Source organism: Protopterus annectens, chromosome 3.part0 (genome assembly GCF_019279795.1).
Source record: "Protopterus annectens isolate FY-2018-M chromosome 3.part0, PAN1.0, whole genome shotgun sequence".
NCBI classification, from domain to species: Eukaryota; Metazoa; Chordata; order Ceratodontiformes; family Protopteridae; genus Protopterus; species Protopterus annectens.
In genome coordinates, this window is record NC_056731.1 from 648,467,726 (window position 1) to 648,485,819 (window position 18,094).

Consider the following 18,094-nt stretch of genomic DNA (forward strand, 5'->3'; position numbering starts at 1 on the left):
GTGAGGCCAGCATCCTTTCTCTAGAAAGTGACCACTGTCTTGCGGCCACACCACAGGCTACCTCCTGTGGACCTACAGCCATTACCATGGGTTAAAGCATGGCAGCAAATGCAGATTCACCTGTAGAGGTGTTGCCTGGATCACCAGACTTTGATACAGAGGGAGCCCATACTTCCGTAGTGACATATGTGGCTTATGACTTGCAGGGAGTGTCGGCTACCTCTTTGGAGGATTTAGGGACTTGACCAGACTTGATTAGGGATGAGTTTAGGGAAGCTGCCATTCAGCATGGACCTGTGCAAGTGGTGTTACCACAGTTCCCAGTCAATGAAAAGAAGATTTACATCTGAGAACTATTTCCATGTGCTGCCTAATGGAGAGAGCGCAAAACGCACTTGGCTGACATATTCGGTCTCAAAGGACGCACTGTTTTGTTTTGCATGCAAATTGTTTGGACATTCTCACCATCTTCTCAGGTCAGGTGGTTACAAAGCATGAAGAGAGATGTCCAAAGCTTTACACAGCCATGACTGAGCACCAGAGCATACGGCATGCATGATGAAGTGGAAGGAACTGGACAATAGAATAAAGAGTAGGCAGACTATGGATGATAAGAGATAAGCAGTGGTTGAAAAGGAGATAACTCACTGGCGTAGTGTGTTAGAACACATTATTGTTGTTGTCCAGTACTTGGCAGAATGGAACATGGCATTCCGTGGTACAACTGATGCCCTGGACACCTATGGCAATGGCAATTTCTTAGGTCAAGTGCAACTTTTGTCGCAGTTTGACTCTGTCATGGCTGTGCATTTGCGTCATATTCGGAATAAAGTGGTAATGGATCACTATCTTGGGAAGGACATACAGAATGAAGTTATCCAGCTGATTGCAAATGCTATTTTAAGGATCATTGTAGGGAAGGTGGAGGACGCTAGGTATTTTCTGTGATTCTTGATTGCATGCCAAACATCCGCAATCAAGAGCAAATGACTGTAGTAGTTCAGTATGTGGATATTTCACAGACTGCAGCCACAGTTGAGGAACATTTCTGGGATTTGTGCCTGTGAATAATACAACTGGGGCAGGACTTACAGAAGCTCTTCTTCAGACTCTTCAAAATCATCAACTGAACATAAATGATTTTTGAGGACAAGGATATGACAATGGCAGCAACATGAAGGGGAAATGAGTTGGAGTGCAGGCCCGTATAAACAGATGAATTCAAGGGCTTTTTATGTGCCGTGTGCCAGCCATAAATTTAAATCTTATAGTTAGTGATGGAGCACATTCATTAGTACAGGCAGTGTCATTCTTTGGATGTCTGCAGAACATTTAGGTACTCTGTTCAGCATCAACAAGCCAATGGCAGATCCTAAAACAGCACACAAATGCCACTGTGAAGCCACTGTTGGAGACTCGCTGGGAATGCAGGATAGAGTCTGTCAAGGCAGTAAGATTTCAGTTGAAGGGAGTCATTGAGGCATTACAGGAGATAGGGCAAGCAGTACGTACAAATGATGCTGCAACATATCAACAAGCAAGAGGACTGTGCTCAGAAATTATGTCATACCAGTTCATTGTATGTTTAGTGGTTTGGTATGATGTGCTAACAGAGGTAAATCGTGCAAGAAGAGTTCTCCAGAGTCCATCTGTTGATATTTCAACATGTGTCAAAGTGCTGGCATCCACTGTGGACCTGCTAAAGAATTACAGAGAAACGGGATTTCAACATGCCATGGGCGAAGCCTCCAAGATAGCGGAAGAACTGGATGTTGGCACCACATTTCAAGAAAAGAGACCGAGGAAAGTAAAATGGTTCTTTGACTATGAAGGAGAAGATGAGACTGTACAGGATCCAGCGGTAAAATTACGTGTAGAGTTCTTCAGTGTGCTGCTGGACACAACAATCCAATCATTTACTGACCAGTTTCAGCAGCTTTCAGAGTTTGATAAGGCCTTTGGATTTTTATCATATATTTAAGCCTTGAGTGATGTTGCAGAAGACACACTTCTGCAACACTGCAAGGCTCTGAAAGAACAACTGACTGACAGGATAAGTGGCCACTGTTGTATTGATGACTTTGACCTTGGACACAAACTTAAAAGCCTTTCTCGAATGATTGATAATGAATCATCACCACTGACTGTGTTAAATTTCCTTATTCGCAACCACTTGCAAGACACATATATATATATAAATACTTATGTTTCACTGCGCATTTATTTGACTGCACCCGTTACAGTGGCTACTGCAGAATGCAGCTTTTGTAAGCTGAAACTCATAAAGACATACCTGCATTCGTCAATGAGTCAGGAGAGACTTTCAGGCTTAGCTGTGCTCTCAATTAAGCATGAAGTGGGACGAAGTGTATCACATGGCAGCCTCATTGAAGACTTTGTCCGGAAGAAAATTCGTAAGATCCCAGTAAAACTGTAGGTTAGGTATGTTCTCACATTTCCTTTCCAGTAATCTTTTATAATGCTGTCAGGTAGTAATTTCAGGTAGTATGCTGTATATTCACTTTTTGCTTGCGTACCTCCAACAGGTAGGACCATGAGGATGGAACTAGCAGGATGTTAGGCAAAGGCAGCTAGGAGTGGCCGGACTCGGGAGCAGCAGGGCTGGTGTGGAGCGGCAGGGTAGTGGCAGGACTCGTCGGGATGGTAGGACAGTTGGGATCGGCAGCACTCATCGGGGGGCTAGGACAGAAGCGCAGGAAGAACAGACAAGTGGCAGCAGTCAGAATCTGAAGAGGTAAATGCATATGGAAGATGAATGACACTCTGGTCTTCACCTTTTTCTCTCTGGGTTTGAGTCTGCCTGTGTCAGACGTACTAAGTCCCATTACTCTCTTGTGCATGAGTTTGAGTCTGCCTCAGGCTCAGTAATCCCCATGTCTCTTTTGTGTGTTTATTTGGGTTTGAGTCTGTCTGCCTCAGGCTCCATAATCCCTATGGCTTTCTTTTGGGTTTGTTTGAGTTTGAGTCTGCCTCAGGCTCTGTAATCCCCATGGCTTTCCCTTGTATGTCATCTGTAGTCTTTTCTGTTTCCCATAGCTGTGTTGTGTACATCTGCAGTGTGACTGTTCTGCATGTCAGTAATTGCCTTGAGTGATGTCAGTTTATCTAATGCTGCTTGTTTAAGTATTGCTATATTGCTGTCATTGTCTTGTGTTTGAGAGTGGTGTCTGTTCTGTTTTGTGGTAGTGATGACTTAATCTTGTGTGGGTTTATGTTCAGTCTTGTAGTAAATTTGTCCTGGTCTTGTCTCTGTACTTTGGGTGGTGGGTACCTCTGTCCTGTGTTTGTGTGGGTGTTAATGTTCAGTCTTGCTGTAGTGCAGTCTTTATCATGTGTGGGTGTCTGTCCTGTGTGCTTCTGTCATATGTGAGGGAGTCTTGTGTCTGTGTGTGTGTGTGTGTGTCTCTGTGGGAGTCTGTCTTTGTGTGGAAGTCTGTCTTTGCCTCAGTCTGTGTGGGTGTCTGTCAATTTGTGTGGGTGTCTGTTTTAGTTTGCTTCTGTCCTATGTGAGGGAGTCTTGTGTCTGTGTGTGTGTCTGTGTGGGAGTCTTTGTCTTTGTGTGGGAGTCTGTGTGTGCATCAGTCTGTGCACGTGCGTCAGACTGTGTGTACCTCTGTGGGACTGGCTGACTTGATGCGGTACAGAGGCTTGTCATAATGTAACAACATTGCTACTAAATGCCAGTCAGTGTGGGTGTCTTTGTGTACCTCTTTGGGACTGGCTACCTTGATGCAGTACAGAGGCTTGTCATAATGTAACAACATTGCTACTAAATGCCTGCTATAGCTCTCGATCTCATGGCACAAAATCTGGACAAAACCACAGATAATGGGGTTCCAGCCACAAAGATCTTGGCAAATTTTAAATATTGCTCTTATAAACTGAAAATGTTAGAATAAAAGGTCTTACATGCATGTTCTGAAGGGTATATGAAGTTAAACTGAAATGCCTGTCATTTAATGAATTCAGTCATCAATGTTTTGCCACAAAAAATCCAGAAAACTCCAGATTGAGGAACAGACCAAACAAGTCATATCTGGGCATTCTTTGAAAATCTGGGCAGTTGAGTACGCAGTCAGTGTCTGTATCTGTGAGTGGCTTCCTTGCTGTGGTACAGTGATTTGTCCATAAGAGCTAAGTATATTTTTCTGGCACTTCAGAGTTGTGTACTGTTAATTGTTGCTTGTCTAATTTTATATAATTGTTGGCTGATTTCAGAGTTGTGTACTGTTATTTTTGCTTCACTGTATAGTTTTTCAGATCTCTGCTGAAGGTGTTGTTTTTCCCCTACCTACCCACCCTCCCTATTCCTGTCTTGTTTAAATTTGGAGGCTTTTGCAGTTGCCCGCCCCCACTGTAGATTTGATCTGGGACACCCCCCCCAGTCCCATCTCTTTACCTCATTCTACCTAATAGACGACTCCTGCAATTGTTTTTAGTCATTTTTAATTTAATTGCATTTTTTTAAACTGTTTGGTCTAACATTGCTACATACTCAAGTGTGCTAGCTTGCACTGCATTTGAATTGTTTTTACTGCTGAATTAGCTACTTTTCTGTATATAAAAAAAAAATCTAAGCCTGTTTCTACCTTTCCTGTAAGTAGTATAGTCAGGGTTACCAGGTTTCCGACTGACCGGGTAGGGACAAAAAAAAAATGGTCTTTCACAGTAAGTGAGGACCAAAAAAAAAAAAAGATCTTTAAACACAGAGCTACTGAGCTACTTCTGTTTAATACGGAACATCAGGCAGTTCTGCATTAAAAACAAGCAGCTCCGTGTTTAACGATTTTTGATTGGCCTGTATACAATTTTTGATTGGGCCAATCAAAAAAAAAAAGGCGGAAGGCTATTTCGCCGGGATTTAAACTGGCAGTGCGGAACTCGAGATCGGGTTGCTGATCCCAGGGCAGTCCCACACAAATAGGGAAGCCTGGCAACCCTGAGTGTAGTCCAGATTCAGATTTGCTGTATCCAGGACTATATGTAAGCTTCTGAGCTGCCCAAGCTTTCTGTGTTGGAGGGAAGCCTTCTAGCTTATCAATGGGAGTGGTAAGCACTAGGTAACCTATCTACCACATAAAGAGTGGCTCTGGCCCAGAAATTGTAGTTATTGGCCGTTTCTGCAGTTTTTCCATCTCTCTCAACTTTCTGATTTAAAGCCTGCATTTGCACTTGTTTTCCCCCCTTTCCTGTAACTAGTTTAGTCCAGATACAGATTCGTAGTTTTAGCACTTGAATTTGCTTATTCGTGACCAGTACTTGTTTAGAACTTGTTGTAAGCACTAAATAAGCTACTAATTACTACAGCACTCAACCTTCCTCATTACCTAGAGGAAAACAGTTTTGGTACTTACTTTCCTCACTTGCTTAGAGAAAAACAACTCTTGTTGCTCACTTTCCTCACTTACTTATCTAGAGGAAAATAGTTTTTTATTCAGGCATGTCCAAGGGTCAACTCCCAGTGATGTCCTTCAAGGATGCATCTGCAGTCCTAACATATGGGTTGTCCTGCCTCAGGCAGCCCTTCGGTCGGCCGGATTCCAAAGTCTGGGTCTGGCCTTGGCTGATGTCGCACTTCACCCGACGTCATAGCTTCTGGGGTATAAAGGCATCAGCCGACGCCATTTTCCTCTGTCTTTCTTGCCGCACTGTGCCCGAAGCAGAAGCTGTTCGCAAGTGCCGGTCGGTCAGATCCAGAGATTTCTACTACCGAAGACTTCTAAAAAAGTTAAGTACCCCGTTGGGGACTCTTTCTTGCCTCAGCCGATGTCAGACAAAGTAAATAATTGTTTAACTTGTGGGAAACAAATACCTCATAAGGATTTCCACTCTTACTGCCTTCCTTGCTTAGGCCCAGACCACGACGTATCAGCTTGTTTAGCCTGTGCTTCCTTCAACCGACGGACACTTAGACGTCGGTCGGAGTTTGCAGAAGAGTTTTTTGGTCCCGCTTTTGCATATAAAATGCCGTCGGAGACTCCAACTACACAATTAGCTAAAAACCGCAAGGAAAAGGACCGACACTCGCGGCCCGCAGTTTCGGCTGAAACCACGGTTAGGCCTACCGCGAGTGTCTTGGTTTAGGCTGAAACCGAGACCTCGGTTCTCCCTTCGGCCGAAAGCATGCCTCCGATAACCGAGGCCACACAGGCCATGGCTGAATCGGCTACAGAAATTATTGCTGCAGAAGCAGGCACCCAGGAATTGTCTGACACTATTCCTTTAGACATCTCTACTCCTGCACGTGGGGCTGCTAGACCCCCTGCTTCTATGTCTATCAAGGCCTTTTCCAGGGCTAAAGCAGCCAAAATTTCCAAGACCTTACCTACAAAAGCTCCCTCTCACAGGCCTACTTCTAGTTCAAAGATTCTCAGCCTTGCTGAGGACCTTATTTCTTTGATCAGGGGATCCCAACCTCACCCAGACAGGGCCTCTCAACCCCCTTCTGATAAGAGGCCTAGGACTGAACCCCCTGAACCTCTCTCTTCAGACTATTCCTCGGATTGCTCAGATTTATCTGACCATCAGGAAGGCCCATACTCACCTTATGAGGATTCTGATGCAGAAGACTCAATTCCTTCTGCTTCTCCTCCAGAAGAATTTTCTTTTGGGGAAACCCTACACTCAATGAGGGAACACTTCCAATGGCAGGGCCAGGATTTTTCTGATTCAAGGAAAAGGCTAAGGACTTTTTTACACTTACCACAGCATAGGCCTTTAGCCATACCCCCTGTACTATCAGTTGTTGATGATGCATATAATGATGCCAGTACTGCCCCTGATTCTCTTCCTCCGGCCCCTGCCAAGCCTGACAGATACTACAGGGTCCCGGACTCTCACTACCACTTGTATAAGGCTCATGTTGCAGACCCAGAAACCATTTCTCAGGGCCCTAAAGGTGTTGCAGCTGCCTCTGCCAAAAACCCTCTCCCCTCTGAAAGGGAATCTAGAGCATTAGAGAGATGGGGTAAAAATGTTTATACATCTGCTACTCTTTCTGCCAGGGCCTTAAACTGTCAATTTCACATGATACAGTACCAGGAATTTTTGTTAGACCAGCTAAATAAAAAAACTGTCCTCTCCTGAACCTATAGACCGTAAGTCCCTTCAGGATTTGGTACATAACTCTCAGCAGGTCAGTAATCATTTTTTAAAATGTGGCTATGATGCACTGGAGGCTTCTTTTAGATCAGCTATGACTGGAGCAGTGATTCGAAGGCATGCCTGGTTAAAAGAACAATCCTTACCAGACCATGTTAAGTCAAAACTCTTAGATGCTCCTATGGAGAAACAAAGTTTGTTTGGCTCCCCTGCACAGGAGGTTCTAAAGAAAGTGGAAGAAAAAGCAAAATCTGTCCAAACAGTCAAGGATTTTTTGCAGGTCCAACCTCCGAGGTTTAGCAGAAATTGGCCCTCAAAGAATTGGTCCTTTCCAGACACCTCCAGAGCACAGAGAGGCAGAAATAGACGCCCAAGAGGCAGTAGTCAGTCAAGGGGTGCCTACAGAGGTCGTCAATGGCATCCTGCCAACCAGAGAAGTGCTGCCACAGCTGCGACTACAACCACTTCTACAGGACAGACACAATGACTTGGCTCTGATTCCGCCTACCAGGGAACAACTGGAAGCACCCTTGGGCGGAAAGCTAGCTTTATTTTCAGAAAACTGGCATTGCATTACAGGAGACAAATGGACTTTACAAACAATAGACAAGGGCTACAGGTTTCACTTCCACACTCTACCAAAAAAGAGAGGAATGCCAAACCTTCCACCAAACCAAAAAACAAATCATCAGCTTACTAAGGATGAGAGCAATAGAAAAGGTACTATCTATGGAACAAGGCCAAGGATTTTACTCCAGACTATTCCTTGTACCAAGAAAAGAAAACCAATGGAGACCTATTCTCGACTTGTCCGCACTGAACACATACCTCATTGTTCCAAAATTCAAAATGCTGACCCTCCAGCAACTTCTTCCCATGTTGGGCAAGGAGTCTTGGCTGGTGACTCTAGATCTCAAGGAGGCATACCTGCACGTCCCTATACGACCAGATTGCAGAAGACACCTCAGATTTCTTGCAGGATCAGAGCATTATCAATTCTCAGCATTGCCCTTTGGCTTATCTACTGTGCCCAGATTATTCACGAAATGCCTGGCATCAGTAATTGCTCATTGCTGGCTTCAGGGAATTCAAATTTACCCATACCTGGACGACTGCCTAATACAAGCGGACAACAAGACAAAATTAATAAAGGATTTGGCCAATGTCGTACAACTGTTGCAAGCCTTGGGATACACAGTCAACATTCAAAAGTCAAGGCTAGTACCATCCCAAAGGATAACATTTTTGGGTGCAGAACTGGATACAACAACTCAGATGGCTTTTCTCACAGAGGAAAAACAAAAGCAACTACCAGTCTACTTCATGGCATTAACAACACAAACTCAGCTTACTGCAAGGAAAGTCCTGCAAGCCCTGGGTTACATGGCATCCTGCATAATATTGATCCCACATGCCAGGCTGCATATGAGAAAGTTACAATGGTACCTAAGGAATGTATGGTCTCAACACAAGCACAGTCTAGAAGCCCAGATACCAATCATTCCATGTCTGAAAAAAGAATTCCTGTGGTGGGCTCAGGCCTGTCAGATAAACAGAGGATTGCCTTTCCACAAACCACATCCAAGCCAGACCATCACCACAGACGCCTCAGACCTAGGCTGGGGGCACACATGGAAGACAAGTGTATACAAGGCCTATGGTCCCAAGACCAGCTGAATCTACACATAAATCTAAAGGAGATGCTGGCAGTGAAACATGCAATCGAGGCATTCAGACCATTCCTCCAACAAGGACACCTGCTGATAAGGACGGACAATACCACATTCATGTGGTACATCAACAAACAGGGAGGTACACACTCATACCCTCTATGCCGGATGGCAATGGACCTGTGGAATTTGGCCCTGAATCTCAACATTCAACTGCAGGCCAGATTTGTACCAGGAATAGAAAATTCACTAGCAGACACCTTAAGCAGAACTACCACGGATGCTCACGAATGGATGCTGCATCCAGATATCTTCAAAACCGTAACAAAGAAATGGGGAATGCCAGAGATAGACCTGTTCGCCTCCCCACACAACCACCAATTGAAGAAATTCTGCTCAAGAGTATACCACCCACTTGCCTGGAGGGTGGACTCCCTTTCTTTCAGCTGGAAGGACCTGACAGCATATGCATTTCCACCTCTTCCTTTGATGTACAAAGTCCTACTGAAGATCAGAGAGGAACAGCCAAAGGTAATTCTGATAGCTCCAGACTGGCCAAGACAACATTGGTACCCGCTACTGAGAAGCATGTCTCGGACGCACTCATGGCCTCTACCTCTATGTCCCTTACTTCTAACGCAGAACAACTACAAGACCCTGCATCCAAATTTGAAAACACTGCAGCTAACTGCTTGGAATATTGCATGAAACAAAACCAACCAGGTTTATCTCAGAGGGTTAAGGACATTATCCTGGAGGCTCGCAGACCCTCCACAAGGAAAACATATTCAGCCAAATGGAAAAGATTCCTCATTTGGAGTGCAGCAAGGGGAGAAAATGTCTCGCTGGCAAACATAGCACACATCCTGGAATACTTAGCAGAACTGTTCCACAATGGCCTGTCCTACTCCTCCATTAAGATTCATGCATCAGCAATTTCAGCAGAGTACAACATGGATCCTCCTGTCTTCTCTCACCCTCTACTCAGACAGTTCTTGAGAGGAATCAAAAATGTAAAGCCTCCAAGGAAACCACCTCTGCCTGCATGGGATCTCAACTTTGTGCTGGAAAAATTAACACTCCCTTTTGAACCAGCAGCAACAGCAGACTTACAGTTCTTATCTTGGAAAACTGCATTCCTGCTAGCAATCACTTCAGCAAGAAGGGTATCTGAGTTACAGGCATTAATGGCAGTACAGCCTTTCCTTATCTTCCATCAGGATAGAGTGTCTCTGAGAACCAATCCTACTTTTATGCCAAAGGTGGTCTCCAGGGTATCCTTGAACCAAGCTATACATTTACCTACATTCTTCCCCAAACCACAGAACAGGGGGGAAAGACTACTACACACCTTGGATGTACACAGACAACTACGCTACTATCTGGACAGAACTAAGGCCAGCAGAAAAACTGACCAGCTTCTGGTAGCATATGCAACAGGAGTGCAAGAAAAAGCAATTTCAAAACAGACAATCTCAAAATGGATAGGAAATTGCATTAGATTCTACTACTCTTTTCATGGAAAGACAGCTCCTGAAAGTATCAGGCCTCACTGCACAAGAGCTACAGCCACCACTACAGCTTTCCTACGAGGAGTGGCTACCAAAGACATTTTAGAAGCTGCTACTTGGAGCTCCGTGCATACATTTGCCAAGCATTATAATCTTCCTTTATACTCCAGATCCCGAGCAGGTTTTGCAACTGCTGTTTTGCAAGGGATCTTAACTACACCATCATTATCTTAGTGCCTCCTCCCCCAGTTTGGCTATGGTATTCTACCCATATGTTAGGACTGCAGATGCATCCTTGAAGGACATAGTACAGTTTTGTACCTACCATAAATGTAGATGTCCGATAGGTATGCATCTGCAGTCAGGATTACCCACCCTCCTTCCCCTCTGTGGTATTCCTTGGGTACTTATCCCTCTTTTAGCTAGCTGGGGGAATCTATTATGGTGTATTTGTTTGTATGTACATATGTATATATATATATATATATATATATATATATATATATATATTGCTTTGTACTGTTTGGAATTTTCTACATTTATCCAAATTTAGCCTTCCTAGAGGGCACCTGGGGCAAGAAACACTGAGGAAAATGGCGTCGGCTGATGCCTTTATACCCCAGAAGCTATGACATCGGGTGAAGTGCGACATCAGCCGAGGCCAGACCCAGACTTTGGAATCCGGCCGACCGAAGGGCTGCCTGAGGCAGGACAACCCATATGTTAGGACTACAAATGCATACCTATCGGACATCTACATTTATGGTAGGTACAAAACTGTACTTCCTCTCCTGTCTATCTGATGAATCTGGGCATCTTGAATCTGGGCATCTTGGGGCAATGTAGAAATTGCCTCATGTACACAGACAACCCTCTCCTCCTACCACCCAACACTACAACCTGTGAGAGATGCACTTATCTAGCCAAACTGGAGGTAAAGCTCTCTCCAACCAAGACTGAACTTGACAGTCAAGAGGAGAAGGTAAACACTTGCACCACACTGCACTCCTCACATAACCTCACTAAATCCACACCACCAAAATCCACACATAGAAACACAAAAACATTCGCGTAGGCTCTCAGTAATAATCTGCTCAAGCAACAGAGACCTCCAAAGCAGAAATGCAAGCAACCTCCACCCCCCCAACACAACCCAAATGACACATAGCCCACAGACTCCATGTGCCACTCAACTACAGCCAATAAGGCAAAACAACATGGCCAACACACTAGTCATAGGTAACTCTATAGTCAGGCACACTGATGTCCCACTCTCCAGGCTAAACAAGGAGAGGGTTACTGTCAGCTGCCTGTCGGGTGCCAGGATCTGCCACATAATCCACGCACTCAGGTCACTCCACAACTAGTACAAATATGACTCTGTCATTGTCCATGTTGGTGTGAATGACCTGCGACATACCTCCCTGAACTATATGAAAAGAGACATGGAAGAGCTCTCTGATCTTGTGGCCCAGGCAGGCATGACCCTAGCCCTGAGTAGCATTCTGCCATCACCCAGAATGATACCGCAGTACAAGGATAAAATGATTGACTTCACCAATTGGCTAAGCTTCTGGCGTCATTCTAAAGGGATTCAGTATCTGTCTGCCTGGGATGACATGGTTGACAGACCACGATGGCTTTGCCAGACATGGCCTGCACCTGTCACCCCTGAGATTCCGGATATTGGCTAAGGTTCTTGCCGCCCCTGTAGTGCCTTTTTTAGGCAAGGTTCAAATGACAAATTCACCACTGTAACAGGAACAGGCAAGCAAAAACTGAGGGTGATGCTACTCAATGCTAGAAGTCTAAATCTCAAAATGCACTCACTCGAGGCACTCCTTAAAATGGAGAACATCTATATCTGTGCAGTGACTGAGACCTGGCTCAAGACTCCAGAGAGCACCCCTGCACTACCAGGCTATAACTCAAGCCACACTTTTCGGCCATGTAACCTGGACCGGAGCACCAAAGGCAGAGGTGTGTCCATATTCATTAAGGATATCCACACCTCCAGGCTAGTTGCTCAGCATAATGCATCCGAGGTTATCTAAGTACAACTAACTCTGGGCAAAACTGCAATCCAAATTGTAGCTTGCTACAGATCCCCCACCATGCCCCAGGATTCCCACTCCTCTTTTCTTGATGTACTGGAAAATATTAGGGTTCAGCCAAACACCTTAATAATGGGTGATTTCAAGTACCCCACCATTAACTGGGAAAACTACTCATGTATCAACTCCTTCGCTCAACGCTTTCTGGAATTCATAAATTCCAATGCCCTGGATCAACTTATCCACACCCCACCAGGGGCAACAATATCCGAGATCTAGTCATTACCAACAAGAGTGACTGGTGTTCCACACCTGAAGTCAACGCCTCATTGGTCCGATCTGACCATAAGCTAATTACCCTTGATATCCACATCCTGCCCCCACCCCCCATTAAGGAAACCACGGTAATACAGTTCTACAAAGCCAACTTCAAGCTTCTTAAGACAGAAGTGGTGAATTTCATGACACCCATATAGATGGACAATACAGTTATGACAACTGAATCCTATACAATTGCACTTTATAAGCACTTACATGAGTGCATGGATCTTGCTATCCCAAACAGAACCAAGACGCTATCCTCCAAAAAAAGGAAGCCAATCTGGTGGTCCCCTGCCATAAACAAAGTGTACAACAGAAGGAAGAAACTGTTGCAAAAGAGAGTAAAATCCCAAGAGTGGAGAAGCTCCCTGATCAGCCTCAGTAAGAAGCTGTGATCCCTGATAAAATCCTCCAAAGCTAGTTATGAAAACAAAATCGCCACTGATTCTAAAGACAACCACAAAACATTCTATAGCTATGTCAAGAATCTCAGTGGCAACACTCAGATCTGCTCCAAGTTGCAGCACAATGACACTAAATATACAGACCCAACTGATATTGCTAAGATCCTGGCAGATAGATTCAGTGCTAACTTTAACCCCCTCTCACCCCCCTAAAGGGCCCATCTCTATACTGGAACAATGCAAAGTTCCTGTAATCACGGCTGCACAGGTAAAAACCACACTCTCCAAAGCCAAGAACGCAGCCTGCATGAGACCAGACAACATCCCAGGCTGCATTCTACACGAACTACAGAATGAACTGGCACCCCACATAAATACCATGTTCAATCATAGCCTCACCTCAGGCTTTGTGCCCGCTCAATGGCACACAGCAATGGTTATCCCATTCCACAAGGGGGGAGCTACCACGGACCCCGGGAACTACTGCCCCATTAACCTGACGAGCCTGGTCTGCAAGGCCATGGAATGTATCATCATGGAACTTATAAACAAAGACATTGGTAATCTCCAAACTCTGGACCCCACCCAGTTCGAGTTTGTAAAAGGCAGATCATGTCTCCTAAACCTGATAGACTTCTTTGAAGCAGTCACCAAAGCCATAGACGAGGGTAAGGTGGTTCACACAGCCTATCTAGGTCTTGTCAAGGCTTTGGACACCATCCCTCACTCTGGAATTATAGATAAACTCACTAAACTAGGTATAAATCCCTATGTCACAAGATGGGTTGCCAACTGGCTCACTGACAAAACCCACACTGTGAAAGTAGCAGACTCCAAATCCAACTTCAGACCAGTGACAAGTGGAATACCACAGGGTTCAGTCCTGAGTCCTCTCCTGTTTGGTATCTACTTCTCTGAAATATAGGCTAACACAGAAGGTCTTTGGCTAACGTTCGCAGATGACTGCAAACTAGGAGCCATAATCGAAACTCCTAACGATGTGGACATCCTACAAAAGGGCCTCACTGAGACAGATGCCTGGTGTCAAAGCCATGAGCTCAGTGCCAAAAAGTGCATTGTCATCCCCTTTGGTAAAAACTCTGTACCCATGAACGACAACATAGGCAGTAGTATACTTAACACCGAAAGTGTGATAAGAGATTTTGGGACACAGGTGGACAGTAGTCTCTCCTTTGATAATCACATCACCACAGTAGTCAGGAAATCCTTCCACGTGGCACACCTCATCACAAAAGGTTTCTTATCCAGAAAAAAGATGTCATTGTTCTCCTCTACTCATCACTCATTAGACCCATTATAGAGTACAATGCCCCTTTCGGTATATACCTCACAAGACATCTACAACAACTGGAAAGGCCGCAGAAATACCTCACAAAGAGGATTACTAAACAGATGCCCTATGCAGACTGTCTCAAAAAACTCCAGCTTTACTCCGTTGCATATCGCCTACTCAGAGCTGTTGGACATGCTCCACTTAAAGAAATCCCTATCCCTCCGAGCTACACGCTTTAAGGACCTAAACCTTGTCACCACAATAAACAGAACATGCCGGAGGGATAGATTCCTGTCCCAGAGACTCCCCATGTTCTGGAATAAACTACCTATCTATATCAAACAAAGCTCCTCATTAGCACTCTTCAAGAATAATCTTGATGATTGGATAGGAAATAGGAAATTCACTCCAGTGATCACTTCTGTGGCTCTGCTCGACAGTGGCACAGGAAAATAATTTTCTTGGGTGGCAAAAGCCAGGGTACCTTTTTGGCTGGGCTTGTATAGGGCTGATAGCCTTGTACCTACCTATGAACCTATGATATAACATTGGCACTAAATGCCATTTGGTGTGTGTGTGTGTGTGTGTCCAGCTGAGTGGCAACCTTGCTGTGGTACAGTGGTTTCATAATGTCACATTGGTACTAAATGCCAGTCAGTGTGTGCACCTGTGAGTTGCTACCTTGTTGTGGTACAGGGGTTTATCAGAATGTAACATTGGTACTAAATGCCAGTCAGTGTGTGTACCTGAGTCGCTGTCTTGCTGTGGTACAGGGTTTGTCATAATGTAACATTGGCACTAAATGCCAGTCTGTGTCCACACCTGTGAGTAGCTACCTTGCTGTGGTACAGTGGTTTGTCATAGTGTAACATTGGTACAAAATGCCAGTCAGTGTGTGCACCTGAGTTGCTACCTTGCTGTGGTACAGGAGTTTGTCTTAATGCAACATTGGTACTAAGTGCCACTCAGTGTGTGTACCTGTAAGTAGCTACCGTACTGTATTACAGGGGTTTATCGTAATATAACCTTGGTACTAAATGCCAGTCTGTGGCTTGGCACATCAATGCTTAATGATCTGAATGTAATGACACTAGTGGTTAAATGGTGCTGGATGAGCTTGACAGGGAATGGGGTGCAATGGCAATGTAGTCACGCTTGATGTTCTCTTGAGTAGGGCCCCCAACTTGAACCTTGCTGGGGGCCCCCAAACTGCTAGCACTGGCCCTGCACTCCAGGAATAATTAGGAAAGTGTTCAGCACAATGCATTTACAAAAGGGGAAGCCCATGTGCTTATAGATTGCTTATAGGGAGCCACACATATATGTTAAAAGATCAGTGAAAGGAAAACCATGCTGGGGTGGTTTTGCAGAAGACAGACGGACGTAAAAGAAGGAGCATCCCCCTGCTAACACTGGACAGTGCATAACTGAGGAAAGCATTGAGCGACCACCACCTTCCATTGTCACTGGTGTGGAAAGGACTAGTAGTAGTATGTACAGGTGGAGATGTCCACAGTCTCAAGCAATTGTAAAGCCAATGTTGGTCCAATAAAAGGTTTTAGATCACCTATGTGTGCTTTGGTTGTATGCTTAGGAATAAGCATTTTACCCTAAATAAATAAAATTCATTTCTTTATGGATTTCAAAATTCTTCTTAATAAGATGGCTTTAAGTTTGGACTGCTAGATTATTTTTTAATTTGTTTTATCAAAAGTTAGATCACTGGACTGAGCAAGATGCCCTAAAGAAGTTTATAGTGTCAGTCCAGCTTACATTTCTAATAGCAGCTATATTTTTCTATGTTAAGCTGTTTGAGAAGGATGTCTTTTGATCTACGTTTTTTTTTTTATAAGCTGCCATCTTACAAAGCACTAATCTAGCTGATGCCAGATACAAATTGAGTAATAGACATTGACTGTCAAGGTCCCAATGAAACCCTAACTTTTACTGCCATGTCACTTTTAGTTTACATGTGACTTAACTGTATCACAGCCACAGGATTAATATACGATTGCTTTACATGAGTAGTTAAACATTATTTAAATTTATTATATATTAACAGTGTTTATTTCTGCCATCCTTAGGGCTTATAGCAATGCAATTTTATAAATACTTTCACAGCACAGATTCCATTTCTATATATTTGGTAAAACTCACGAACTGTAATATATTCTACAGCTGTTTAATTTATGTTTGCTACCTAATGTATAAAACTAGAATAATTGTTTATCTGTAATTATGTTAGAATAATGGAGTTATTTTTCTCCAGCTGCTCACTGTAAATACACCAGAAGTAGCCAAACCCAGTTATCAAAGAGAAATGATAGTAGTAGTAAACTCAGTTACTCAGGATTCCAGTGTCTTTCAGATCACCCTTGGAGTCAGCAGCCATAGGGCAGATAACTGAACACTTAGAGTTTTGTGATACCAGCTCATAAAATGTTGTAAATGCTTTACCTACCTGTATAATATCTTATTGATCAGAAAACAGTCTGACCTCACTTTGTATGTTCTGTTCTTTCAGAGGAGGTCATCCCTACTTGACTGGTCTTGCAGTAGCTGGTGGAGCTTATTATTTGGGCTTGGAAGGAGCTATTATTGGGCCTATCCTCCTCTGCATTCTAGTTGTGGCTTCTAATATATACAGTGCCATGCTGACCAGTCCATCTTCACTCCCTACACCATCACAGACACCGTGGCCTTTACAAGTACAGAGGTAAGTGGGCAGAAAAGATTTTTTTTCTGAAGGAAAGGGACTTGAAGCTAAATGCCATAGTAATATTCTGTTTTAAACTTTTTTCTGTGCAAGACGATTAAATGTAATTAATTTCCAATTTGTCATTTTAACCTACTTTTTTAACATTAAGATAGTACACAAAAGAGGAAGAAGCAGATAAATTCTCATTGCCTATGTGTGCTGTGGCTTACTTGTCTGTTTTCCATTACCATTCTTAACTCCACTTAATACTGAATGGTTTTACTTCACAGACTATGGTATTGTTTTATTGTAGCTATTGATTGTGTTTGATCATTAGTTTTCATAAAGTAGTTTCAGTTCTCCCCATGAAATTTGTTCTGTCTTTGAGTCGTGATCTGTTTTACAAATTAATGAATGCATATCTAATATGGTGGCTCAGTGGGAAGAACTCTGCCTTAAAGCTCCAGGATCTAGGGTTTATTCCTGACCTCTGGTTTCTATATCTTTGAAGTGTACATACTGTTGCATTGTCTGTATGGGTTTTCTCCTGGTACTCCAGTTTCCAACCATCTCATTGTAGTCTTTTGTCCATTTGAAAGTGTATCTGTGTTTGTGTGTGATATACTGTGATGTATATGTATACACTATGTGTATACCAACCCACTTACCCAGTTAACAAATGATAATTTAATTACATTTTGAAAACAGCATGCACTAGTAAACAGGTAATACAGTTTTTAACAGACTGCATTTGGTGTCATTCGACAGATAAGATGAACTGAAGGAAATAATTTGTTTGCACTAGATTTAGGAGTGGTTTAATTTGGAATGGATCATTAAAAGTCATATACTCATAAAAGGCCTTCTAAATGCAAATAAATAAAATAGAAAATACAGAAGATGACATGCATTTGATGGCTTTTATATCATTCTTAATACTCTGTGTCTGTATTTTTTCCAAGCTTTCCAAATGCATTACTGGTTTATTTCTGATTCTAAAGAAGTTATATGCATTGTGTT

General features: G+C 43.5%; 1 protein-coding gene across 1 annotated transcript in view; it reads left to right on the forward strand.

The window, feature by feature from the left end:
* TMEM245 (transmembrane protein 245) overlaps positions 1-18,094 on the forward strand; it is a 1,232,464-nt gene that overhangs the window by 1,211,557 nt on the left and 2,813 nt on the right. Inside the window, exon 17 of the mRNA XM_044065650.1 lies at positions 16,901-17,092. Coding sequence (XP_043921585.1) covers positions 16,901-17,092 — 192 coding nt within the window. The remainder of the gene's footprint in view (positions 1-16,900; positions 17,093-18,094) is intronic.